Below are 27,169 nucleotides of genomic sequence, written 5' to 3'. Positions count from 1 at the left end.
ACGTCGCTTTTTTTTTCTTATACGTCCCCCCTCCTATGCAACAACTTTTTAGAGTCCATGGAACTATGACCCCATTTTTTCTATGCCCCCCTCTCTCTCTCTCTCTTCAAAAATAATCTTTGGGCTTAGGGTGTAGGGGGGCTTTTTGGAACACTCGTTTTTTTTTTGTATGTACTGATTTATATGCGATGACCAGATGAAACATTAGCGCAATGTAGCTGAAAAACACATTAGCAATATATTTATCCTTTGGGTTGAAGCCTCGCTAGTGATATGCAACTAGCGCGGCAACAACTGTAGGAAAAATGACGTCACTTAAAAACGAAACATTTCAACAATTACACGAGAAAAAAAAACTGATGTATTTAACTTGAATCTCTCTTTTGTTTACGGTTTGAAATGGAAATGTTTAAAAAGGCATGGGGTAGTCTTTTTCGTACTGTAGGCTAGCGAACGAAGAAAAAAAAATTATGCAATCAATCACGAGACCTGGTGTAATGATAAAAATGGCAAACATTCTTTAGAATTTAAAAAAAAATGTGTAAGAGAAAGAGAGAGAGAGAGAGAGAGGAAAAGAAATGAGATATACGATATTATATTATGTACAACATACAGAGCAAGTAGCAAAAAAATAGGCCTACAGATAATGGGTGGCAATGGGAAAATAGTAGGCAACAAAAAAAAAATTCCGCCGGGAGTATAAAATAATTTTCTTTTATACACCGACAAAAGAAATTATTGTTTCTTTGCTACATGGTGGGAAATTTGAAAAAAAAAAAAAAAAAACATTAAACGTTTTTTTTTTTTTTTTTTTCAAAATTCCATGTAAATTACCAGCAAATGTTTGTCGTCCTCTTTGTGTGCCACTCTTTTAGGTCGATCCATTTTTTTTTTTTTTAACAATTCTTTTTAATGAGCCGATTAACACACTTTAAAAAAAAAAAAAAATTTTGGCGGTATCCGGTATGTAACAATCGAGAGGGAAAAAAAAAACCTATTTCACATTCTACTTTTGTTTCCTTTGAGCTATTCCAATTTGTGTTTTTCTTTGTTTCCTGTTTTTATGTTTTTTTTTTTCTCCCACCATTGCGGAGGACGCGAACAAATTGCGGAATGCAAAGGTACGAAAAAAAAAAAAAAAACGGGTATTAATAATTAAAAGAAACTGTTAAAAAAAAGGGGGGGGGGAAGAGGTTTAAATATTCAACAAAAGCGCTGCAATCGGCCTGCCAAGTTTGGATTTCGCGCGGCTCGTTAATAGATCAAATTATTATTATTTTTTTTTTTAAAAGGAAATTAACTGTGGGACGATGGGGGAAATCGAGTCAAAAATGTGTGAACTCCCTTTTTAAAAGAAAAATGAATAAAAGGGGAGGCGGAAATGAAATGATGATGAGCAAACCACAGAAGGAAAAAAAAAAAACGTGAAAATGCAAATGTGCGTAATGTTTGTTGACTCAGACTTTTTCGCTTTCGTCGCTAGGCGACTCTAGCGGCACGTAGATGGACTCTTGGAAATTGTCCAGATCGATGTAACCGTCGGCGTCGTCCAACAGTTGGCCGAGCTCGGCTTTGAGTTCCCCGAAATCCGGCCGTCTCTGCGGGTCCGAATGCCAACAGCGCGACATTAGTCGGTAGAATTCCGGCCGGCAGTGGCTTGGCCGCTCCAGTCGGTGTCCGTCCTTGACCCGACGCATCACTTCGCGGGCTTCCATGCCCGGATAAGGCGTAGACCCTTTTTGCATAAGAAGCACAAATTTCAAAAATTAAATTAAATTTTTGCGAGGAAAAAAAACAAAAAAACCAATTATGATGTCATCCCGTCACGTGGAAGTAACGGACAATTCAAGGACTTGGTTCCAAAGGTCAAAGGGGAGATGTTTGTCCCAGTTGTTTTCAACAATCACGGGATGAGATCACTCGTTTATTCAGTGTGGGAGGGAGAATTCAGGAAGATTATCTACGTCCAACATGTCACGTTCCCAATTCTTTCCCATTATTTGTGCAGCATTTTTTTTTTTTCAACGTGGCACGAATATTTTAACAAACAGCTGAGTAACGATAAGCAGCCGTCCGTACTTGTTTGTGACATATGGGCTTTAAAAAAAAAAAAAAAAACTAAACAATAGAAATGAAACATACCTAATGTGACTATTTCCCAGACCAGGATGCCGAAACTCCAGACGTCCGATTTTTGGGTAAAGACGCTCTGGATCAGCGACTCGGGAGCCATCCAACGGATGGGTAATGCGCCCTAATTCAACATAAAAAAAATATTAATTAATTAATTAAACGTTACGTAACATTTTTATTACAAAAACCAACAAAAGAAATTCGCCCCCGGATGTATAGACAATTCATTTATGATTGGTGGATCTTTATCAGCCTTCGAACGAAATTCAACGTTTTGATTGGCGTCAGATAAGACCAGAGGCTTAGCAACGTGCCACCACGTACACCAACTTTGTCAGATTGATTAAACATGCGATTTCATTTTTAATCCAACAGTAATATCAACCGACAGTGTCACGTGATGAGGGACCGATGCAATGCGAAATAGGTAAACATTTGCTTTGAAGTGTATAGAAGGTTCTTACCTTGACCCTTTGCTCGTACATCTCTCCGGCCGTGTCTCTGACGGAGCGCGACAGACCAAAATCGGCTACTTTGCACAATTTGTTGTGGTCGACCAGTACGTTGCGGGCGGCTAGATCCCGGTGAACCACCTGATAATAATGCATTTTTTTGCGCGTTGACCCACATATGAAATTTCCCGTCGATACGCAAAACAAATATTTTTCGATTTTATTTGAATGCCTACCCCTTTGCTGTAGATGTACTCCATGCCTTTAGCGACGCAATAGGCGAAGGTCGTCAAATCTCTCGAAGTCAAGGCCTCGCTGTCCGTCGAGTAATTGTAGTACGTCTGGTGGCTCCTGTGGTCCCTCAAAAACGTCAACAACCGGCCGTACATGACGTACTCCATGATGAGCAGGAAGGGCTCTTGTTCGGTGCAACATCCGAGAAGAGCTACGACGTTAGGATGAGGGCCGACTTGTTGCATGATCCTCATTTCGCGCAGTAACTCTTGCTTCTCCTTGGCAGCCGCTCCGTCCTTGACCGTCTTGACAGCTACAAGGAGAGTCCCTTGACAGCCGCATATGTCCTCTGCTTCGGCCTTCCACACCTGGCCGAAATTCCCTTCGCCTATAAGCGTCTGCAACCGCAGCCGAGATCGTGTGAATTCCCACGGCGATGCAGATGAAGCAGATTTGCCTCCCGCCGGTCCGCCGTTGCCGCCGGCAGACACCGAGCCCGACACTAAATCTTCTTTATCGTTGGCCTAGTTCCGTCACGAATCAAATAAAATTTTAATAAAAACACGTACGGGCTCATCGATCAAACACCTTTGCACAAATTTTTTTTTTTTTTTGCTTTTCTGAAATAACATCATGAATTCTTAAGTGATGGATTAATCCGTCAAACCACTTACCCCGTAAAAGAGACGGGCGTGTTTAGATGGAGTCAAAGCCACAGGTGGCAATCTCTTACGGAAACCCGTTTCGGATGACGTTTCCGACTCGTTCAATCTCTGCAAACCGCCAACACAACAACAACAAAACAAAATCAATTAGCATAACACGACCCGTCGATTTTATTTGATTTTATTTGATTTTTTTTTACCTCGCGTCGCTTGTGGAGCTGAACGCGGACGATCCACAAAATTAAACCGGCCAAGGGAATGACGGCCACGACGCCCACGACGTAGATGGACGTGGTGGCCGCTTGATTTTCTTTATTACTCGAATCGGCCGTCCAGTTGTTGCTTCCGCTAGTCGACTGATTTCGATCGCTGCGTGACAAGTCGCTGATCGTGCCCGCCCTCGATATGCCCACGCTGGCGCGCAGCACCGGATCGCCGGCGGAAACGATTTCGTTGGCATCTTCCGACGTCGTTGGCGGCACGACGGGCGTCGGACGGTGAGCGGCCGGCACGGCCAGAAACGGATTGCTGCCGAAATGATCGTGATCTCTGGCCGGAACTAGACGCTGGAGGATGTCTTCCAGCGAGTGCATGACTGGCGTCGGCGGAAGAGCTTTGCGGGTCGTCACAGTCGACGCTTTGATGGTCGTAGGCGCTTCCGTTGTCGTTGTTGTCGTCGTCGTGGTAGTCGACATCTTCGTTGTAGATGTCGTGTAAATCCTTCCGGATGTCGTGCTGCTGCTGGACGAGGCCGTTTTCACGACATTGTCTTCCTCTTCTTGCGATCCGCCATCGTCTAATTCTTCAGATTCCATCAGCTTCGGATTGGGAGTCGATGAGGTGACAGGCAAAGGCGGAAGTCGAGTCGACGTGATTTGAATCTTGAGCGTTCCGGACGGAATGTTCCTCGATCCGGTCACGGGAAGCCGAACGATCGGTGTCCAAAGCACGGCGGGCGGCGGAGGAGGAGGACTGAGACTGCTGGCCACCGTAATGCGGCTGGATTGGATGGGTCGGCTGTTGGTAACGACGGTCGCAATCACCGCCGCAAGGACAGCCGACGATGACACTGCGTTCTCGTTCTGGCTCGATTGCAAGGCCGGAACGGCCGGCACCGCGACAACCTCCGCTCGGCTGGATGAATTTATCCTCGCATCCGGTGATAACTCTTGTTTCTGAACCGTCGGAAGCGTCGTCGTCGTCGTGCTGATCGATGGCTGCGGAAGCGGCGACCAAGAGGCGACAGCCTCGACGGCCGGCCTGGCCGTGGTCGATTGGCCGCGACGGTTGCTCTGATTCTGCTCCATGCGCACCCTCCACGGCGGTTTATTCGACGAAGATAACGTCGCCGTCGCCGTCGTCGTTGCTGTTGTTGTGGTCGTCGATGGTGAAGCGGCCGCAGTCGACGACGACGTTGCGGCCACGCTGGTGGACCTGGTCGATGGGGTAGGTGGAGCTTCCGTCACGTTGGCCGTAGGCGTTAAATGAATGTTGGCCGATCCGATTTCGCGCAGTTCGACGATGGCCGTCTCGGCCGAGATGAACGATTCTTCAGTGACCTCGCCGAGCGCCGGCTGGACAGTTTCGTTGACGAGCGTTCCGTTGGCTAATTTGCCGATAGCGTCGGAAGTCGGTGGCGACCGATTTTCAGGCAGCCGTTTGCGAATCAGCCGGATGATACTAGCACTGGCTTCCGCTTTGTTAACGCTGGGAATTGCTGTTGTCGATGGTGTTGCTGTTGTTGTTGTTGTTGTTGAGGTCGTGCTAGACACTTCCGCTCTGGCCCTTAACTGCGCTCTCAATTGGTCGGGCGTCTGTTGCGAGAGCGATCCTTGTCTGCGCTGGATGACCGACAATCGCCGCCCGAATCCGGCCGACCAATCGTCTTGAACTGGATCGACATGGTCATCAAACTGCTCCCCGTGACGGCGCCATGGATCAAACTCCGTTCGGCCTTGTTTAAATGATCCTGCCGTTCCGGCTGTTAATTGTTAAAGAAAAAGAAAATGAAACGTCATTTAAAAAAAAAAAAAAAAAACACATTCAAACATTATATTTTATTCTTCATTAACAGTAGATTCTATTTAGAGCGAGCCGAACACTGTCATCTAGTGGTTGCTACATGAAACGAAAGTTGATTATCAATTATTGCGCGCACGCAATTAACAACACTCGACTTGGCTGCTTAACGTTGCGCTCTTCAACCGGTCGTTAAAATAACGATGACGGTACTTCTTTTCTAATCATGTTCCATACAATTACTGGCAGACGATTGCGACTCTCTCTATCTCTCTCACTCTCTTAGGGACGACGCAAGATGGCGGTTAAGGGGGTTAAAGAAATAAAACGAGGCCACCCACGGCGAAGTCGTCGTCCTCTCCATGTCTCTGTGAAAGAGAAAGGCCCAACGTCGGTAGTTACCGACCCATCGACATTTCATGATTCGTCACGACGTCGCCCTCCTTACGCGCCACCCACACACAACAGATGATACAAAAATGATAGACAGCTGTTGAGAATACTCAAAAGCAAATCATTTTTTTTTTTTTGGTTGAAATTCAATTGTAGGTATATGTTTGTTTTCTATTGCGCACGCAAAAATTATGTGATGGTTGGATGACCCGTCCCACGTAAATATTCTGTTCGAACCAGAGGAGCCGGACCGGATCACGCGGGGAATAATATTATTACGTACCGAGAAAAATACAATGAGCAAGCGCACACAATTATTTCAATTGCGTGTAACCAACAACCGACAATGTCTCACGATTGAATACGGGACTGGGTTAAATGCCCCGTGGGGGTTTCGATTCTATCAAATTTGGTTGTTTTTTTTTTCTACGAATCGGAATCAGGTAAACACGCAAATACTATACAGCATCCGCCCCTGTATGTAAACACAATTCGTTACGCGTTACGATTTTTTTTAAATCGAATTAAATGGATTCCAAGTATTTGAACAAACAAAAAAATTCGTGCAGAGTTATAAAAGAAAGGTAATTCCATTTCACAAGTGCGTGACTGACCCATCGCTTGTCGCAAGGACTGCGGGAGAGAAAAAAAAATGTGTGCTGTGTTACGTATTGTTGTCATGCGCGCAAATTTCGCAAACAGCGTTTGAATTTGTACAACACACACACACACACAGCGACCGGTTAGTTGACCTGAAAATATGGGTTAGCCGGACAATGGGACGTTCAGTTGAAGTTCAGGAAGGGAAAACAAACACGCCGAACATGGTGAAACAAGAACCCCCCCCCCCCCCCCCACTCCCGAAAGGTAAACCGGTTCTTTTTCAGGTGTCGTAACTGCTATTGCCAAAGGCGCCCTCTGTTTGGCAATAAGGAAATGTTGAAATGTTTTTTTTTTTTTTGTGTGTGTGTGTGCATAGAAAGACGGGGTAAAAATACGTGTTCGTTTAAATACGACACGTAGGAAGAAAAGAGTTACATCATCCATCAAGAAAAACGTACAGGTGGAAACACAGCCCAACATCATCAAGTGAAATAAAAAAAAAAAGAAGGTAGCAAATCAAGTCTTTTTGGCGTAGAGCTGAAAATTTACAGGTGAAAGCCCCCAGAGTGTTTTCTCCAACAGCATTTGTTACACGACTATCGATCCCGACCCATGTCGGCATATTCGTAGCTCTTTTTCTTCTTCTATTTATTTATTTTTTTTTTTTATCTTTTTACATAGCGGGAAGTTGAGTCCGTGGGTTCTCTCATAAAAACACAAACGCGGCTGTTGTGTTATCACGACATTTTAATGACCTAATGAGCTCTTTTTTTTCCGGGAGGGAGGGGGGGCTCAGCGTTTAATAAGGTTTATTGTTCGGAATTTTCTCTTTGATTATTATTATCTTTATTATTATTCATTTGCCTGCTGCTCAATCCTTTCTACGTTTGTCTTTTTCGGCTTTGTCCATCTGATAGTTTTAAATCCCTTTATCTTTTTTTTTTGTGTGTGACCTGAAGCGCTTCTATTCTGTTGAATAATTATATGCTGTCGTCACTGTACGACTCCGGTTCGGCTTTCACCTGCTACTTTTTTTTTCTTTCTTTTTCTAGCTGTCGTTTTGATGTTACGACGTTATCAGGTCGTTAGAAATTACCATAAAAAGAAAACACAACCCTTTTCTTTACTACAGTACGAGGGGGGAAAAAAGAAACACAATAAAAAAAAAACAAGTGACAAGTTTCACAGATTTAGATCTCGTTAACTTTCATCACGCTTTTACCGCGAACCCATAAATGTTCGTGCATATCCCTTGCTCGTTATGAAAATGAACGGTTCAATTGACATAACGTACATAATACGTTACTTTAAGGAGAAAAAAAACCCACAATTTTCAAACAGGTTGTAGGCGAATGTTGAAAGGAAAACTCACGGCGTCCGTGCACTGCGCGGCCAATGTAAAATAAACCGGGACGAGGTACAATCACGATCGTATTTAACGTTTCTATCAGGTTCCCTTCGCGTGAGCGTTACGAGGAATAATCCCGCACCCAATGACAAAAAAAACGATGATGATAAAGCATATGCGAAATTTTGAAAAGTATTAGATTTAAATGACTTGAAATTCCCAGCATTTTCATGCCATCTGATAAAAAAAAAAAAGTCAATAAACCCAAGGGATTTTTTTTTTTTTCTAATAATAAAAAAACAAAAGTCGGCCACTGACGGTAGTTGTTCGTTACTGCGCAACTCTTCGTAGAATTTGAACGCACGACATTCTTTTATCCCATTTCAGACTTTTTGGTTTATTACATTTGTTTTGTTTTTTATATCCCATACGCAAGTCGTGGGTTCTTTTGTTTTCTCCCTACTTTTTATGGGTGAAGGTCTCGTGCGATACGCGTCACATTTTCAAACGTAATTCCCCGCTACTTGTACGCCGAACGAAAATGTTCGTGTAGTCGATGCGCAATTTTTTCCCGAAAAAAAAAAAAAAAAAAACAAACAAACTTAAATCTACTCGAAATTAAATGTCTCAATTCTCCACAAAAACGCCATGTCCTGAAATGCGCGCGAATTGCCTTGGCGTGTCCCGGCCAATTGGACGGAGGTTAAAGTGGAGGATTCCTTTTGATTTCTCACGCTCCCGCGATGACACGCATGCGCAGCAAAAAGCAATAAAGAAGTACTTCGTGACTTGTACTCTTCATGCAACTTCCCGTGGGTTTTCCCCCCTCCCTTTCCCCCACCGGTGGTTCCTATGTCCATTGTTAATGAAATATCAAACATAGGAAGGAGAGAGAGGGAAAAAATGAAGTTTAATGCGTTCGAAAACAAATTGAACGCCATTTTTTCGTTGTTGATTTAGCCAAGGTTTTCGATTGTGTCACCCCTGGTGTTTCAAGGAAATGGGGACCCCTCGAAAATTTCGGCTAAAAACGAGGTTGAATTGAAATTAATTTCGAACATATTTCAAGCCAATAGTACAGCCCCGAGGCTCTTGTCACGGTCACTGTAAGCTTCATCTAAATGACGGCATTCGTTTTCGACGTAGAGGACGTACGAACACCGTACAAAAAACAACTTCAATGCCGTCCCATCTGTTTTTTTCGTAACAATCGAAAAATTAGAGCATTAAGGACGTCAATTCACGGCGTAACCCTCCCCATACAAGACAATAAATTGCCATGTAACCAATATAAAAATAAGGATATATTAAAACAAAATTTAAGGACCTAACGTTAATGGGATTAGAAAGCTTGTTTTTTTTTTTTTTTATCCTTCCAAACGCCATATACGGCTGCAATAGTAAGTGGGCACGTACATTTCAACTGGACAGTTTTCACCTGGCCAATGGTCTTCATGGTCGCCCATGTGTTATGAGAAATATCCTTCTTCGACTGCCAGAAAATTAAAAGAAGAAGAAATTTTTTTTTTTCCCAACAGCTCACGTCCCTTCCCCCCTTAGAATAATACACAAACTTTCACTAACACAGACAGGAATCCCCCCCCACTTCCATCTCTTCGAGAAAATTTTAGTATGTGGCGGCCGTTCCTTTTTATTTTTGTGCGTGAGCCTCTAGACGAAGCCGCTCCGTCCTACCGTAGAATTCCTGAAATGGGAGAATGATTGATCTGACTTGCATTTTTCTCAGGGAGGGGAGAGCCCATTCGTCCGAGAGATGCGAACGAAGGCAAGAAACAACAGGTGAAAAACAAAAGAAAAAAACTAATAACGTTCAACACGTTTTTCTCGCTGGTCAGGTAACCGCTAAAAGAACTTTTGTTTTGCGACACGCTCGAATAAACGTGGACTTTAACGGATGGTAAGACAACGGCGTGATTGCAAACGAACCGAAGATTATGAAAAAAAAAAAAAAAAAATTGAAAGAGTTGATTTAAAAAAAAAAAGCGTAGCGATGATGATTATTGGGGACGGTGAAAAGGTGTCGTTTTTTTTTTAAAAGTTCTTCTTCGCTGGATTGAACAACGAGGCTGTCCCATATCCACCGATATATAGCAGGTGGAATATTGCAAAATAGAAAAAAAACAAAAACAATGTGCGTGCGTTCACGATTATCTACCGAAAATAGAGCCCAAGGTTTTCCTCGTGTGTCCAGCTGATCGAAACGGAGGGACGAAGTAATGTAATCAAAGAATGGAGAGAGAGAGAGAGAGAGAGAGAGAGAGAATAGAATATAAAAAAATTCCAAAAATTGGAACACGCGCTGTGTAAATCGGATTTCAGTGTTGTTTATCTCATTTTTATGCTAATCGCCAATCGTCGGATTTTCTCTCAGTGTCCAGCATTAAGTTACGTCCCGTTTCGTAAAGATTCTTTTGAAAGACCTTCCTAAAATAATTTCCATTTCGAGAAGAAGACGCTTCGGCGGCTGTTTGTGCAGGCCCATTAAGGCGCCTGGCAAAGAAGTGGGTCAACACACAGAAACGAACCTCAAACACATTTTTCTACGTCTTCTTTGTGGGAAAAGAAAAATATAAATAAATAAAAAAGAAGAAGACCCCCTTCGGCGCAGAGAATCGACAGTAATAATCTGCCCACTGCCCATCGAATGATCTGAAAGGAGAAAAACAAAAGAGGGACGGCCAAAAAAAAAAGAATGCGACCGTCAGACTCCATCGTGTTACGAGCGATGCAACACAGCCGGAAATTCCCTTTAATAACTACACGAATATTTAAGACCAATAAGGGGAAGACACGTACGCCAGAGTTCCGCTTTATGGCACGTAAAAACGTTAAAAACAAAATTCAAGGATATGATATGCGCAAAAAAAATAAAGAATCGTGCGTGATCATCAAACCGCAACAGGTAAGAAAAAGATTTCGACCATCAGGTAAAAAGAAGAAGCGCAAAAAAAATAAAGATGACGTGCACCTGGAATGTTTTTTGTTTTTTTCGATGTTTCTCCAAAAATAGATCGAATAGCAAATTAACGCAATGTGTGTGGCCCAGTTAAAAAGAAGCTCCCACCATTCCCGGCCAGTAATTAAAACGAATTAAACCCCCCCCCCCAAAAAAAAATGCGGCTTTCAAATAATTACCAGGTGCAGTATCGTCAAATAAAAAGAGTCTCAAATTTTATTTTTCCTTGTTATTTTTTTTTAAGGGATGGGTACCCCAAAAAAAATAACCGACGCAGAGTGTGGGGAAATCATGTTCCCATTTTTACTGGTTGCCAAGATGCCCTCGTTTGCATATCAATCAGGAAATGCGAAACAAACACAAACATCAGAGCTCTTCGAAATTGCACGTCTTGCGCTAGAGGCTGTCTGATGTTTTGTTTCTATTGCTCTGATACACCTGCGTTTTAATAACACGCCTTTGAAACTCTCAATATCAGACGTCATTGAAAACTGGACATTTAACGAGCCCATTCGTGAAAAAGGTGGCGCAACGTAGACGACATTATCTAAACGCAAAGTGTAAAATTTAAAAAAAAATAAATAAACATTGTACAAGAAATCTGAATTGCAAATGAGCGGATGCACGCACGGGAACATCTTCTCGCCGGGAGCGTTTTTCTGCAGACATCCGCGCTCAAGGTCTTGGGTGGAAGAACTCTCTAGTCGTGCCCTATCTCGGCTTTACGAATGAATCACTTTTGATATCATCTCCATTTTAGATTAAACATCTTCAACTTCGTCAACGGGTGGACGCAACGCAATCGTTCAAACATCGTCTTCCAAAAAGGCCGTCCCCGTCTTCTTTTTCCCCGACCGTATCTCTACAACGTCAAACATTGAAGACGAAGGCTTTTTTTTGATTGCATTTTACTTTGAAAAAAAAAAATCATTCGGCTATATATAGGTAGAGCTAAGAAAACAAGAGAGATAGGAGGTGTAAAATAACCTTGGAGAGGAAGGAAACGCTGACTGTTGCACACGGTTCTGTGGTCAAGGTAAACAGTCACATAGAGGAAAACAGGTTTTTTTTTTTTCTAATTTAAGTTTAAAAAAAATTCATCTGAAATCCGGCCTACGATGAAGATATTTCTCTTATTAAAAAAATATATTTCGTCATGTCAGAAAGAGGGAAAAAAAAAGATTTCAATCGCGAGATTCGTATCGTTTCATCAAGCCAGCTGTTGCGTCGAGTTGTTGTGCGTTTCTCTACACTGTGATTATAATGACGACGGTAATTCCAGTACTTTTCGCTTGCGGTTAAAGAAGAAGGAACCCAACGGCGTGAATCAACAGTTCTACAATCTACAAATGCACTCGCTTCTTCTCCATGTTGTGAGAAGCGAAGAGGTCAGCACTTGACACGCATGCCAATGCATCGGCGAAGCAATGCAGCAAATATTTGGAGAGAACATCAGAGAGATAATGATGGCCACATTCCGCGTGGCCATTGAACGGCAACAAAAGAAAGAATAAAGGAGGATCCTTTTCGTGCGAAACGGGGTAGATTCGTGACTCTGCAATGACCTCCAAAGATGCTCACACACTTCGTGTAAGGAGAACAAGTAAAGAAGAAAGAATGGCAACAATGCGTCTATATAGTTGGAAGAATCAATGCGAACCCAAGTAGCTTAACAACAACAAAAGGCCATTGCCAATAGTAAACAAACGTAAATAAGAAAAATGGCATTCAAATAACGATCATCTTTGAAAAAAGGGAACTCGAGAGTCCGACGAGTCACGCAACTCTCTGAAATAACGACAACTTTTTTTTTATTTGTTTGCTGTGGGGTACAAGAGCCGACCATTTCCCCTATGTTTTTTTTTCGTGTGCCGTCCCGCGAGCGTTCGCGGAAAGGTGCGCCTGACCTCTACGACGTCCATTTAAGGACTTGGGTTAAAAGGGCGGACAAGACGAGCCACAAAACGACGCAATTTCTTTACCTTTTCGAACGTGTCGGTTTTTGCGTGTTATCAACACTCCAAAAAGAAAAAAAGGTAACAACAAATCCCCAAACAAATGTTGGATAACGATTCAAAATGTAAAAAAAAAAAAAAAGAAAGACACTCACCTGAGGCGTGTGGTGGATGGGCAGAGACGAGAACAAGCGACGACGACAAGAAGAGGAGCCCGGCGGCTAGATCCACGCGGGCCATCACAACATCATCGTTGATGGAACCCCCTGTCTGTTTGGTGTTTCTCGTACGAATATTGTTTTTTTTCTTTAACGCCTGGATCTCCAGGACAACTAAAAAAAATTGCGAGGTCAATAGTCGAAGAGAAAAGTTCAATTTCCTCAAAAAATCCGTTGTTCCTTTTGAAAATCGAAATAATTTAGATTTCGTGTGAAGCTTCTTGTCGATTGCTTATCCGTTAGTAGAATCTGATCGACATGACCTGAAAGTATAAAACAAACGGAAAAATTTGTTAATCATACAAAAAAAAAATAATAACCGGTTCTTTCAGGTGTGTAACACGATCGGAGAAATATTTGATTTAAATTTTAAAAAAAGAGCAAAAAGAACGCAAAAAAACGAGTTGGATAACAACGCAGTTATTTTCAAGGAATTGCGGTAAGTAAGAAAAAAATTATAGAAACAAGAAGAAGAACGAGTTTCAGGTGAAGGGGAGATGTAAGGCAGAATGAGGTCGCCGACCTGCTTGTTTGCCTATCCTTTTAGCTTTTCTTCTACCGATTCCGTATATATCGCTCTTTTTTCGTATGTGTGATCGTCAAAGGAAAACCTTTTCTCTCTTAGCGGAAAAAAAAGAAGGAAGCACGGACTACATTTTTTGTTGTTGTTTTCCACACTTGAAAAATTATTATTATTCTTTTTTTTTAAGTCACTCGTTTTTTTTCCTTCTATCCCCCCTGAGCGACTTGAAAGTTAAAAGCCCACACGCTCTATGAAACAAGGAGAAGAGAGCAAGTGAAAGCTTTTTCGACAGGAAAATGAGCTGCATAGGCCATTTTCTCTGCACGTCGATGTGCAAAAACCTACACATTTGTTGCCGTACCTTTCTCTCCTTCAACAGATTACTCTATCATTTGAGCCCCAATTTTTTTTACAACCTTAACAGATTTAAATGCATTTCGCTAATTAAAAATTGTTGGTGTGGAATCGATCGCGGTTATGTAGACTAACGATTCAAACTATTTCTAACATGACCGCCTTTTTTTTTTTTGTTAATCACGCGGCGTGACTTCAATACAACAATCCCATTGACCTAATTAAAATGGTAGTCATTTCGTCCGTAGGCGCTTCAGGTTCAAACCCCCTCCCGTATCGTTTTTTTTTTTTTTCATTAAAAAAAAATCTCTGATTTTGAATGTTTAACGTAAAGTTCAAACTACTTCCGTCCCCGACTTTCCCCAATTCTTTGGAAGAAAATGTTGAAAGAGAATGAACCAATATCACCTGTGCCCTTTCCGAAGACATTTGAAAAAGTGAAAGATCACTGAGGAAACTAACTAACTACGAAAATTTTTTGAAAAAGACGGGTGCAGCCATAAGAAAATTATTACGAAAAGACGTAGGGATCTCTTTCATAACGCGTTGCAAACCGGAGGCGCCCAACCTTAATGAATAATCAATTGTCTGTTTAACGAACCAATCGATTGGCACCATTCGAGTTTCGATTATTTCACCATTTTCTTTTTTTTTTTTTGACAACAGGATAGACCCAACAAAAAAAAAAAGAGTTGTTTCCTGAATGGCGAAAGAAAGAAAGTCCCAACTCATTTGACTGATCGCTTTTTTCCTCCCTCATAAATTAAATCTAATACAAATTATAAAAAAAAAAGAAAAAAAAAAAAAGAAGTACAATTATTTATGTACCCAACCCTCCTTTATTTAGTATGTTGTCTTTACGGTGACTAGTGGCAACACAGCCCCGAATGTGTATACACACACACACTAGTAGCAATGGCTTTCTGACCTATATTTTTTTTTTGTTGTTCTTTCTCGTACGAAACCTCTCTCCTAGTCTCTTCAGTTTGGTGCCATCGTCCTCCGCTTCTTGTCTTTCTCTTTGATTCCCATTGGATGCCCCTTCCCGCTTGACTTGGCTCTACAATAAACTCCCGCTGCAACTTTCGTCCCCCTTTTTTTCAACGACTGGTTAATAACCTGATGATATTTCAGCTGACGCCTTTTGATGAACGATTATGACCACAATTTTCCACAACGACAGATTTAAAAATAAAATGGGAAGGGTTACCCGTCCCAATGGAACATGCAACAACAGACTCCCCCCCCCCCATAATGAATCCCTTGTTACGACTAGGCGTCCCTATAACCATCCAAGGGTTTGATTACATAAAAAAAATGTGAAAAGGTCCTTTTGTTTGGTTGTTAATCTTCAGCTACGTGACATGTCCACGGGGGAGAGAAAACAAGGGGTGCCTACTTTATTTTTCCTATTGACACGGATCATCACCTCTTAGCTAATGAGCGTCTTTAAAAATTAAAGATGGCGCGACAAGTAGAAAGAGAAACACACGAGGCTCGACATCCAACACATATACGGTTGGAAATGTACACATTTAAAAAGAAAACCTTAAAATCCAAGGACAAATCATCTCTCTCTTCTCTCTCTGTCCTCTATGGAAACGTGTATGGGCATAATAAGGTTCCATTTTGAATGCGTGAACAAGAGGCTAACTTTGGAGGGAAAAAAATGGCTCATCTTACCCGAATCGAATAATATCGTTGAAATCAGTTGATGTCGTTAAATTTTTTCCGGATATTTCTTTTTTCTACCGATGGATTCACGATTAAACGATGCCGAAATAATTGGCAAGATTGGAATTCACGTGATTTAACAAGTTTCCGTATGGATGTTGCAAAATTCACCACGTGTTTACACTTAAGACACAGTTAACAATTTGGAGTGGGTTAGTTTTAAATACGGCGTGATTCACAGTCATATTTCACGAGGAAACACACGCACGCACCGACGACTAGTCTTCATTCGGCGACCAACAAGTCCCAACTAAAACTTGAACACGAGAGGAAAGGTAAGGTAATGGAACCCCAAGGCATTTGTGTTCTTTTTCCTACAGAACTTGGTGGGTCGAAGAGGCGGGCGCAACGTTGCCGTATTCACCTCGATTTCTCCCGGCAACTCCTCAATGGCCGGATAGACAATCTTCTTTTGGCCTTTCTCTCAGTTTCTTTCTCTTTCGAGAGAAAACAGTAAACAAACATGGGTGTGCATACATACGGGCAGCATTTGAGGGTCTCTTCCCTAAATTGGATGACAACGTCCAGAACATATGAGAAAAACACTCTCTCTAACTCTTTTTTCTTTTGCTGACAGTTTTGGGCAGTTTTGAAAGTTGCACAGGTCAATGGTTCATGCATTTTCTTGCACATGCTAAACGAGAACGTCCGCGTGCTGCTCAGCTTCCAATCTTCTTCTCTTGCAAATTCAATGAATTCTTTGACGATTGGCTGAAATGTTGGAGTGGGCTTTGCGTCAAAATAAACATCTTAACAAAAAAAAAACTGAGATTTTGCAGATACCCTGAGGATAAAATGCTTCAGTCTATAAGGAATTCCGGTGAAAATGGCACGGTAGTCTATAGTGGCTGCTAATATCTCGATTTTTTTTTATTCCTTTCTTCTCGTCTTGGCAATTGTTGCAGCAGCTAGGAAAACTTTCGTTCGGCTCACTTCAACTTTACAATCGTTTCCGTTCAACAGCAGGGCGAAAATCGTGACCGCTGACGATGATGACAGAAACATACTCATTTTCTTTTCTTTTTTTTTTTTTGCTAATTCAACCCCTCAGAGGATCATTGAATGTTGGCGTGCAGCATTTCCTGTGGGTTCTTCATTTTTTTTCGCACTTTTCTTCCGTCAGGGGGATGCCGATCGCCATCACGACCATTTCAATCACGACTCTCTCTCTCTCATTTACTTTTTAAAATTCACTTTTTCTTTCTTTCCCGTAGATTGTTGTTCTTTGTGCTCTTCTTTTCCTGTTACCGTTCCGCATGGATAGAGTTTAGAATGACTTTCGCAGTTTAGAAACAATCGGCGGTTGACGGCGTGGGCTGGTCTCACTCATCCGTTTCGTAGGGCACTGATTTCGTCTGTTTGTTTCACGTCTATTGTTGTTTTCTCTTTTCTTGTTACGAACGATGGTTTGACAGAGGACACGTCTAAGCAATTGACTATCGAGGAAAAAAGAGAAATGTCCTTTTTCTTTTCGAGGGAGGGCATTAGTCGTTCGACCATGGCCATAAATCAGTGGCTGGGAATGAAACAGACACCACGCCATGTTGACAAATTTCGATGTTGCAATCGCCAACTGCGAAGGAATGATCAGCATAAATTTTGTCAGTAAATAAATGAAAACCTATCTGCAAAAAAAAAGCACAAAAAACAGAATGGATAATAAGAAATTTGAGCCCGGAAAACAATTTAACTTTATCATTGTCCGGTAATGAAATAGGGATGCTGTTTAGTAGGTTTCAATGTCTTCTTCCAGGAACTAGGCGCCCATTTTAGCAGAGGCCCAACACGCGGTGAGTAATCGGTGACGTATGGAGGTCATCTTGTTATAAAATGGCCATGGTAAAGGAGGAAAACGAGATTCATCGTGTGTGGCGGTCGCAGGAAGTGGAGCCTCTGCGGGAAAGAAGAAAAATCAGAGTGAAAAAAGAAACAAATCGTAAACGTTTTCACTCGCTTTCATAGCTTGTAACCACACACCATCTATCAAGTGTGTTCATTTGTTTGGGCTACCCCCCGGCGAAGAATTCGATTTTTCTTATTTTAAAAGAGTTCAAGCAAAGCTGTTTGAACCCGGAGTTCAAAGCGGTGAAAACTCATTACATTTTCATACGTCATCACTCACGGAGTGGATGAACAGGTGGCTCATTCGGAATCCGGACCGGACGGCTACACAGCCTTAGAAATGTGGTAAAACCGCACGATGATTAACTTGACTGCGGGTTCCAATGTTTTTCTTATCTTCTCAATCACCTGTTATCGCTATCGTCGACGATATTCGGCTCGAGTCTAACGAGGGATGCACACCGTGTCATTGAAAGTATTTTACTTGCTCTCTCTCCCGTTATTTCAAACATTTTTGCCCTCAATAATGTATTTCACGAAATGTTGATGCACTTTTGACTTGTTTTTTTTTCTAATTTTCTTCCAGGATTAAGAACAATTAAATGTTCATCACTTTCTCCAAGCTTCAGGCGAATGATGGACGGTTTTTGATACACACCCATCACACTGAAACACAATGTATTTGGTCCTTTATTTCCCGGCTGACGGTATGAAACGATGCCCACGATTCACACACTCACGGCCATTGAATATGTATGTATCTATCCTTTATATGGTAATATTAAAAACCTGTGTGTTTCATTCAAGGTTATTGCGGTCGGCAGGAAAAAAAAAAAAATCAGAAATTTGAATAGACCTAAACACATTACGTGCAGGCCAATCCGTCGAGGTCGTTGGGCATTAGCCTCCAGTCTTATAAGAAAACAAGAGCTCTCGTTTAAACGTAGCACAGTGAATCGACATTTCTAATCCAAGGCTATTGTGTACATTTTCCTAAATCGACTGAAAATCGTTTTCCGGGGAACATGATCAGAAAAAAATTGGATTCGAACTTACCTTGTAAATGACGCCGATAGGCATTCGACACGCGGTGTTCCGTAAGTCTGGAATTTAATTGTTTGGTTTTCTTTTTCCAGCAGAAAATGTCCACCGTTGTCACTGATGAACTGGCGTTTTATGAAAAAATTATTCGGTTTTCCTTCCCGTGACGTCAATGGCGGCAGTTTAATGGATACACGTCAAATAGAAAACTCAATAGCCGACACTATGGGTACGTTATTGTTGACTCCTACAGAAGAAATCTTATCTTTGTATTTAATGACCCCGTGTGTGTACAGTTTGTTGGGTGTAGATTGTGGAAGCGTGCACAGTTGTGCTACATACTGAAGTGTCTTGATGAATTGGACAAATCTTATTTAATGTAATTCAGTTTGACCCTTGACAGGAAGAAAGAATATGAAATGAGCACGACAGGTGGACATCGGCACGTAGAATCCCGTTCATTGTTACCCTTTCAAGAATGAAAGCTTTCACGTGAAAGACGAACATCGTTTTCTTAGGCAGTTTTCTTTCCCTTTTTTTCGAAAGTCTTTTCTCCTTCTGTGGCCATCTTCCATTCATTGCTATTTTCTTTTTCTAAGTCTGTCGGCTGCCAATCTGCGTGACGACAACTTCACCTCCTTTTTCTTCTAGAGCCCCTTTTTTCTCTTAAACTCTCACACAAAAAAGAAACACTTTTGACGACGTGATGATGGTGATCCAAGCAGACGCTTCTGTTAAAGATGGCCGACTCTCTCTCTGTTTCTCGACCAGCTGATGTTTTATGACTCTTGATTATGGTAGCAGCTTGTTTCATCTAAAATGTTGAAGGGGCCATCACTGCCCGACTTCCGTATGTTAAAAGAATACGAAATATTCAGCGAAATTCGGTATCCATAAATGGCCCAACATTGTAAATCTCGACGGTTGAGAGAATGCAGGTTAGTAATAAACTTTACGGTATTTAAAAAAAACGCAACGGGCAAAATGCAAGTAGTGGCCAATTTGACCAGTTTTTTTAGTTTTGCTTCGTTGTCCACTGCGTTTTCGTTAGAATTCACACGATGGAGGGACGTTACCTCATTTGCCCACGAAGAAAACAGGAACGCACGATAAATTAACTTTTTTCGAAGTGTAACCGACAGCTGGTCTCTGGAAAAAAAATATTTATATAATAACAGAGCCTATAGTTATTGTACATTCTACCTTCTTTTTTTTTTATTATTATTATTGTTCTTGGGAGACTTTGAGAAAATCACACCGTTGCCATCATTCACGCACTGTAGAGCGCACGATTCTCACGCAGAGACATGAAGACAATGAAGGTAGTGGCTATGCACTTTATTCGCCATTCTTTTCGACGATAGTTTCACCCCCCACCTTGTATGTCTGAAATGATTCTTTTGGCTAACACGTATACATAATTGCCGAAATTACAAAAGTTTTTTTCTTTCTTGATGGGAAAACGTTGGCAATATTACCTGTACTTAGAAAATAACGATGGCATAAATTTAAATGTTTTTTTTTCTTCATTACGAGAGTGTGACACTAATTTCGATCGAAATTAGTCTCCTTTTTCTTCATTTGCAGCCCTACCTTTGTTTTGATTGGATTCTTATCGAATTTCGAGTATGTTGTATTCAATAATGTGATTTTGATGGTTGTTCTGCTTATATTTTACGCCCGACAAAAAATTGTTGGACTAGTGGTAAAAATTGATAATGGTCACATAGTGGTGCAGAAAATAACCGCGGGAAAACCGGGAATCGCAAAGATAACCGCGGGATAGTGTCCGACACCCCTCTCTTTTTCTCCCGTTTAAATTTATTTGCGTATTCGCAGATACGGTGATTATTCTTGGTATTATGTCCGACCTACTACTAGTCTACCCACACAAATCCATTATGGAAAAGAAAAATTTAAATAAAGCAGAACAAAACCGGGAGTCATTTTCTTTTTTCTGTGCGAACATTTCACGAATTTTATCCAATAGATACAGTCGTGATTACAATCAGCTCACCATTCTAATTCGGCGTGAGTTTGGCATGGCACAATGATGTATGTTATATTAAAAAACTAAGTCAAAAATAAATTACCGACTTAAAACCATTCATGATTGGCAAAAATGAAGGTCACCACTTTTAAATATTGATATTCACGAATTACATCTTGAATAAATTTATTAAGAAACATAATTACCCGATTAAATTTTAAATATGCTTTAAGTGTTATGAATGTGGGGGGTGGGGAAGATTAGGCTGTGGAGGGATTCGAACAGGGGCCTATGTCGAAACTTGAAAAAATTTAAATATTGTTTACTTCATTATTGCAATAGTCAAGCATGTAAAGTTTGCATAATTTTAAAAAGTTGTTTTTGGATGGACATGACCAATTTAAATATTGTTTTCGTCTTACAATTTGCGTACCCTACCTCCTTGGCTGAAAGTCGTTGACCTTGGATTATTTTGTTTTCAGTTGAAGATATTGCAACTGATTCCCTATGGAATACTATTCAAATACTACTTTTCTCTCCCTACCCCAAATAATTTCCATGGTCAGGACAACTTGTTTTTTTCTTTCCTTTTCTTACCCTGCCTCTTTTTTGCATATTTTTCATCATATTATTTTTTCTACACGTGGCAAAAGACATACACACTAGTCTAATTATGCATCGATGAATCATCTAACTAAAATAAACCTAAACTTAAATTAGATACACTTTAATCATGAACATCAAGTACATTAGTTATTTTTTTTAAATTATTGTGTAGACCAACGACACGAGCCTTTGTGTCACTCGGACAACAACAAGCTGCACAGTTTAATCGCACCTTACATCACATGTTAATACACTGTAGGGCATGGAGCATAACATTCTTAACAACACAGGTGGTCTTTCTCTGAAAATGGTTAGTATCGTATACACGTTGTACATGTAACCAACGGTACAAGTTGTCCTTGTTAACAACGCCATATGCCGGACGCTACTCTTACAGAAATTACGATACTCTTTTTTATTTTTAAGTCCTTTAATTCGTTTGTCGTCTTGCTCCTATTCCCTGGCTGTTACTTGAGAGAATTGGGCAGCTGTATCATTTCAGGTCGGTTAAACCGCCTTACTGGAAGAAACCGTTACCGTCAATGAAGAGTAGGAGGAAAAACTTGATCCACGACATAAGACGAAGCAAAAAAAGAATGTGTGTCACCATACTCTTTTCGGGATTCAAAAAATTATCGTATTAACTTTTAAGCGGAGTTTTCTTTCACGCTAAAAGGTTAAATTGAAAATATGGCCAACAAACTGGCGCCAAATTCGAATTCATAGGGGTTGAAATAACTGAATTTTCGTGTGATTTATGTACGTCAGTTTGATGTACTAATTGATGCTGGTATATTATATCAACAGCTCTAGGCGTGAAATGTAATTCCGATTTTTTGATTTAATATTATCTTTCTCCGAACGCTCTTGTTCAAAGAGAAAGTTTTTTGGGAAAAAATCTGAAATGATAAACATCATAATCGAAGGGGAGAAAAGAAGTGCCTTCCACCCAATCGATTCCATATCTCCGGATGGATCGACATAGACTGATTCGATTGGTTGTATCCATTCCATCTACCTGTACATAGTTTCTACAGACATTCTACAGTTAGAAATCTAAGATCTAGAGAAAAAGAGAAATTTTTTGAGATCAAAATGCAAAACACCCGTCCAATTACATTTTCAAAAACAAAGTTAGTGAACCGTACGTGGAAAGTTGATTTATTTTTCATTAATTGTAGATTTCAGAAATTCTTGACACACTGCCATCTAATTGCATTCTTTATGTACGCTGATTCAGAGTGACACTAGAAAAGCTTTTGGATTAGCAATTTTTGCAATCAAATAAATCTAAAGACATAAAAAGGACAGTATTAATTTTGTTGTCATTCCGCTTTGAAAAAAAAACGTGAATAACGATCGCTTGTTAATGAATCAATTCCGACGAGCTTTTCTTTGCCTCACACCACGGCCCGGTCAAAGAAATAAGTAGGCCAGCAACAGGTTTTGAACAGATGTCCGGCCTACTAAGATGCTATTTTAGAAAAGGAATAATAAGGAGAAAAATGAAACAACTTGTCGTTAAGGAAAAAGAAAACATACATACCATTGTTTTACGTCTGCCGTATAAATTTTCACCTTCTTTATTGATCGAGTACGGCCCAAAACCTGATGTCATTTACCGGAATGCATACCCAGCATCAACCTCCAGCATTTGCTTTGTTTCCTTGCATCACAGCTCATTGAATGTTGTAGCTATTTTCGAACCAGATCGATGAAAGAGTCAGAAAGAAAGTTTAGAGAAACGAATTTCGCGCCAAGACATTCCATCAGGTAATCTATAATAACACTTTAAACGTGTTCCCTTCAATTTCGCGTAAAATGGAAGTCTTAAAAAAAAAATAAAATTGCTTCTGTATTAACTATATGTTGAAAGTGTAGACTATTACAAATGTGTTCGGGAAAGAAGACTCTCTCCTCATTTTCTTCTATTTTTGATTACCTCCAGTTGGTTCACTGTTGCCATTTAAAGTCCCAAACCCGCCCGGTTTCTTAGACGAGTATTTTTCAAATGCAAAAAGTTTTATGAGCTCTCTCTCTTTCTGTGTATAAATACACAAAGAATTCGGCTGAATAATTGATGCTAGTGTGTGCGTTACAAACAATTAAAGGCTCGATTGTTGTTAACCCCTTTCAGTCCTGCTGAAAAGCCAGTCGTGTGATGAGAACCATTATTAGTCTTCGTATATTGCTGGGGCATAAAAATAATCATCTTCTTCTCTATCTTACATGCATAATTTATTGCAGTTTAAAAAAAAAATGTTCTTCAACAGCTTCAGGCTATATGCAATTCTTTTTTGTGTATTGGCTGAATTTCTTTACCCATCTCTCTTTGTGGAGGAACTTATAGTTTGGCAGACCACAAATTCAATAGGGGGAGGATGACAAATGTGCGAAAGATGATCCAAGGTGAGAGAATCACTGTCGGTGTAAAAAAAAAAGTGAAATGTTATAGAAGAAGTTGTAAACAATAACTCAATTTTTTTGAACGTTTACTGAAGGCCGAATGAATTGGTCAATATGCTCCACTTGTTTCTCCTTTCGCCCCGCTGCTATATACACAAAATTACACGTTGCCAATGAATGAAATTTCGCATAGCGGCTAGATATTGGAAAGTGAGTTGTTACACGGACATTAGGACACCAAACAATTATTTACTTTAAGAAATGTTTTTTTTTAGACTAAATAAATCTTTCTCGTCCGGTGCTCCTATTTATTGTTATTATCCTGTTTTATTCTCACGACTCTCTCACAGTCATCCGAGTAGAAAAATGACAACGAAACTCAATGACGAAACAAAAATAGTTTAAAAAAAAAGATTTTTGTGAGAGTGAGAGAGCTTGACGGAATCGACGCATAGTCATCACACGCCTCCGGTGAACACCGGACCTGTTTGGCCCATCCCTTTCTATAGCCAAAAAGAAACAAATTTCTAACTATAAATTACAAATGTTTGAACTCGAAGGCTTTTGTTAGAAAGTGAACGTTTGAGCATATTTTCAATAGCAAAATAAATTTTTCTATACTATTATTCATCCGCATTGTTTGACTTTCTCGTCAGCTAAAACTGCGAATTTGACTGCATTTGTAAACACCGCCAAACCCAACATCGTTTTATTTTTTTTTTAAAGAATACTATAGTACTCGAAATCAATCCTATGGACTATTGCAGGGGACTCTACGCCGCATGTCACGATTCATTTGGATTTTTCCATCCGTTATTGCATTTCTCTTGTTGTCGTTTCGTGTATCTTAAAACATACAATAACCATCGCTGTACAAGTGCGCCGCATGTCCAGGGGGTCAGCACACGTACACTCCAGCTGCGAGGGACAACCCCTTAGGGGTAGCTCATCTTCTATATAGCGGGAGGAGAGTCACGCGTGTTTTTTTTTTCGAGAAGGGGCTCACGGTCGCATCGATTAGAATCTCGTCAAACTTTCGCCGGTTCTTGTTTTCATTATTCAAATTTTTTTCTTCCCCAAAAAGCTTTTGGTCAGCTGTGCATGTCGACAAGGTCCGCCGATTCTTTCGTGCCTGGAAAGTGAACTGGCACGTTCGTGATTGGTTTTTTTTTCTCCCAGACTCCGTGAGAGATTTCATTACAGCTATATTATACCTGTATATTATACACGTCGACCATTAATCATTCGTCAGGGACACTTGTTTTGATGTGATGGAAGCGAGAAAGTCCAGCCGATATGTCGTCAATGGAAATATGGGGACATGTGCCCGACTTGCGAGATCATTAAATTTCAAATTCATGTGAAGCAAAATAAATGGGTACCGCAATTATTTGGGAACTTTCTTTCAAACAATCATACGCTAATTTGGAATCGAAACAGAAAATCCTAATCTTTAGGTTGAAATGAATAGATGACTTTCACCTGTGCCATCACTCTTATTGTTCTTCTTTTCCCCCCTACACCGCATCCTCTCTCTATACAACATCGTAAGCATCCGTGAACGTAAAAACAATTGCCAGCTATGGATGTCTTTTCTCTCTTTGCGGTTTGAGAAGAGAGTGTTCTTCTTCTTTTGTTTCGAATCGTACAATGTGTTTCCGCCCTCCTGTTCAACACCTGTAATCCAATGGTTACTTTCGCACTCGAGATATAAATTATGCGTTGGCCTTAATTTTCTAGGGAGATAATTGATGTAGAAGATGCCGGGACGCTTTTCGAAATCAAAGTAATTTTCGTGTATGGCAGTGCAACCTCTGATGTGCTTTGGTTGCATGTCATCGCCGCCTTTTCTCGATTTCTGTCAGAGCCAAACAGGATATGTTAACAATCGTGTTTTCAAGTGTTTTCCATTTTCTCACAGTTTCTACTTTTTTATATTTTCTAATCTATCACGCGGGACTGTGGGTGTGAAAATGACAACTTGATATTAACCAACGCGTCATAACTGTAGGACGAACATGATCACCACTTTATCCTACCGGCACGTCCCGTCTACCAATGTGCTGCCATCAGCCGTACAGTTTTAATACTTTTTCAAAGCTACAAGCAGACGCTATCGGTAATGGCAGCAAAAGGGCACTAGGAGTTAATTTTGGTAACTAAATCTAATATTCACTTGATTCCAGCTTGGGTCAAGTAGGCAGGAGGATGCACCAATCGCATTGTTTGACATTTTCCTTAAAAAATGTTTTCCTGATTACCCGTTTCTAAATTTGTTTCAAGTGACTACGCTGGGAATCTGCACGGAGTTCAAGAATCGCGAATCAGTTCGGTATCCAGAAGGAAACCTAAGAATATCCTTGAAACCTTTTTTCTACATGCAGCAATAATTCATTGATACTTCAATTTCAGCTCTGTGTAATGGTGTTAAGGTATCTGCAAACACCCATTTATTTCCATAAATGTATGAACACATTTTGGTATAATATTACATATTTTTGTTTTGCTTTTTTTTATTAGCTGACCAGGATAACAAAGATGTTGAATTAACTGGGAATCAATATGTAGGAGGATGGGGCATACATCCATATATTTGAAGAAACTGGTAAGAGAAAAAAAATAACCTTAGACCAGTAGCACAGAAATATTGTTTGCAGTTTGTCAGCTAATTATGATAACAAATTCAGTTTTTAAGGAAAGAAAACAATGGATATGAGAAGAAACCCTGATGGATTATCCAGTTTGTAAAGGTGTCATATTTAAACCCTTGCCCTTGCGTATATATGCAGTTGACAACAAAGGTAATCTGACTAACAGAATTGAATAGCCACAAACCAATACTGATAGTGTGCAAAGAACTGCCAAAAAAAGTAAACTTTGCAAAGAAGTAAGTATTATAAACAGTTTGAACACAATTATTGTAAAAGCATTTTGTGGATTGTTCGTCTTGGTCACCGTTCTTGCAGCTGGTACGAATTTACATAATAATGTTGAACGCTGGTTCTATTTCCAGATTGAGTCGTTATTATTTTCAACCTTTACCGTATTTATGTTACTGTTAGATGATTCGACGCACACATAGATGGCTGGCCCTCGCCAATGGAATCGATTAAATCCCATTTGATCTCGATTTCTAAACTGCAGGAATCGATCACGATAACCAAAAACAGATCGATCGAACTGATGGCGCCATTTCTGCTTATGAACATCGTGCAAATCTGTTGTCGCATGCAGTACCCATCGCGTAATACTTCAAGTTCACTTCGTGTAATGGTGTTTAAGGTAAAAGCAAACGCACCTTTATATCTATGCATGTTTGAGAATGTTTTTTTTTTACAGAGTGACCAGAATAACAAAAATGTTAAATGAATTGGGGATTGAAATGTGTGAATTCTGGGCTTTCAAAGGCTGCAATTCATTTGAAAATATGGGTAAAAAAAAGTTTATGTAACCATAAACCAACAGTCTAGGGAGATTGTGTTTTGGCAAATAGTAACTGAAACCACAAAAGGTTATCCAGTTGGAAAAGTTTTCTTGTTTTTACTCTTACCATTGCATGTCGGTGGCAAACAACCTATTACACTTTTTTTTTTTTTTTAGTTAATTTCACAACTTGAATCACATTTACAACTTCTAGAAAACATTGTTGAAATTTTTTAGGACAGACCTTTCCACT

The 27,169-nt window shown here is 40.4% G+C and overlaps 2 protein-coding genes across 2 annotated transcripts in view; one reads left to right on the top strand and one right to left on the bottom strand.

Annotated features, from left to right (window-relative positions):
• The window catches only part of LOC130686741 (cytochrome P450 4c3-like), a 101,092-nt gene that overhangs the window by 59,875 nt on the left and 14,048 nt on the right, over positions 1 to 27,169 (top strand). The window lies entirely within an intron of this gene.
• Positions 339 to 16,167, bottom strand: LOC130686726 (uncharacterized). Its single transcript, XM_057509869.2, has 8 exons — positions 15,558 to 16,167; positions 12,935 to 13,260; positions 3,685 to 5,465; positions 3,494 to 3,592; positions 2,822 to 3,343; positions 2,598 to 2,726; positions 2,143 to 2,254; positions 339 to 1,735 (listed from the first exon to the last, which is right to left on the bottom strand). The coding sequence occupies exons 2-8, from the start codon at positions 13,017 to 13,019 to the stop codon at positions 1,458 to 1,460; spliced, it is 3,006 nt and encodes a 1,001-aa protein (XP_057365852.1). The 5' UTR covers positions 13,020 to 13,260; positions 15,558 to 16,167; the 3' UTR covers positions 339 to 1,457.

This window comes from Daphnia carinata, chromosome 2 (assembly GCF_022539665.2).
Source record: "Daphnia carinata strain CSIRO-1 chromosome 2, CSIRO_AGI_Dcar_HiC_V3, whole genome shotgun sequence".
NCBI lineage: Eukaryota > Metazoa > Arthropoda > Branchiopoda > Diplostraca > Daphniidae > Daphnia > Daphnia carinata.
The sequence above is the reverse complement of the archived record's forward strand: the minus strand, read 5'-3'. Positions and strand labels throughout refer to the sequence as shown.

Coding starts and splice junctions, on each gene's coding strand:
- LOC130686726 (XM_057509869.2), bottom strand. CDS start 13,019: ATGGCCCGCGTGGATCTAGCCGCCGGGCTCCTCTTCTTGTCGTCGTCG. Junction 3,344..3,493: donor ACGCCCGTCTCTTTTACGGG/GTAAGTGGTTTG, acceptor TGACGGAACTAG/GCCAACGATAAAGAAGATTT. Junction 1,736..2,142: donor CTGGGAAATAGTCACATTAG/GTATGTTTCATT, acceptor TTATGCAAAAAG/GGTCTACGCCTTATCCGGGC.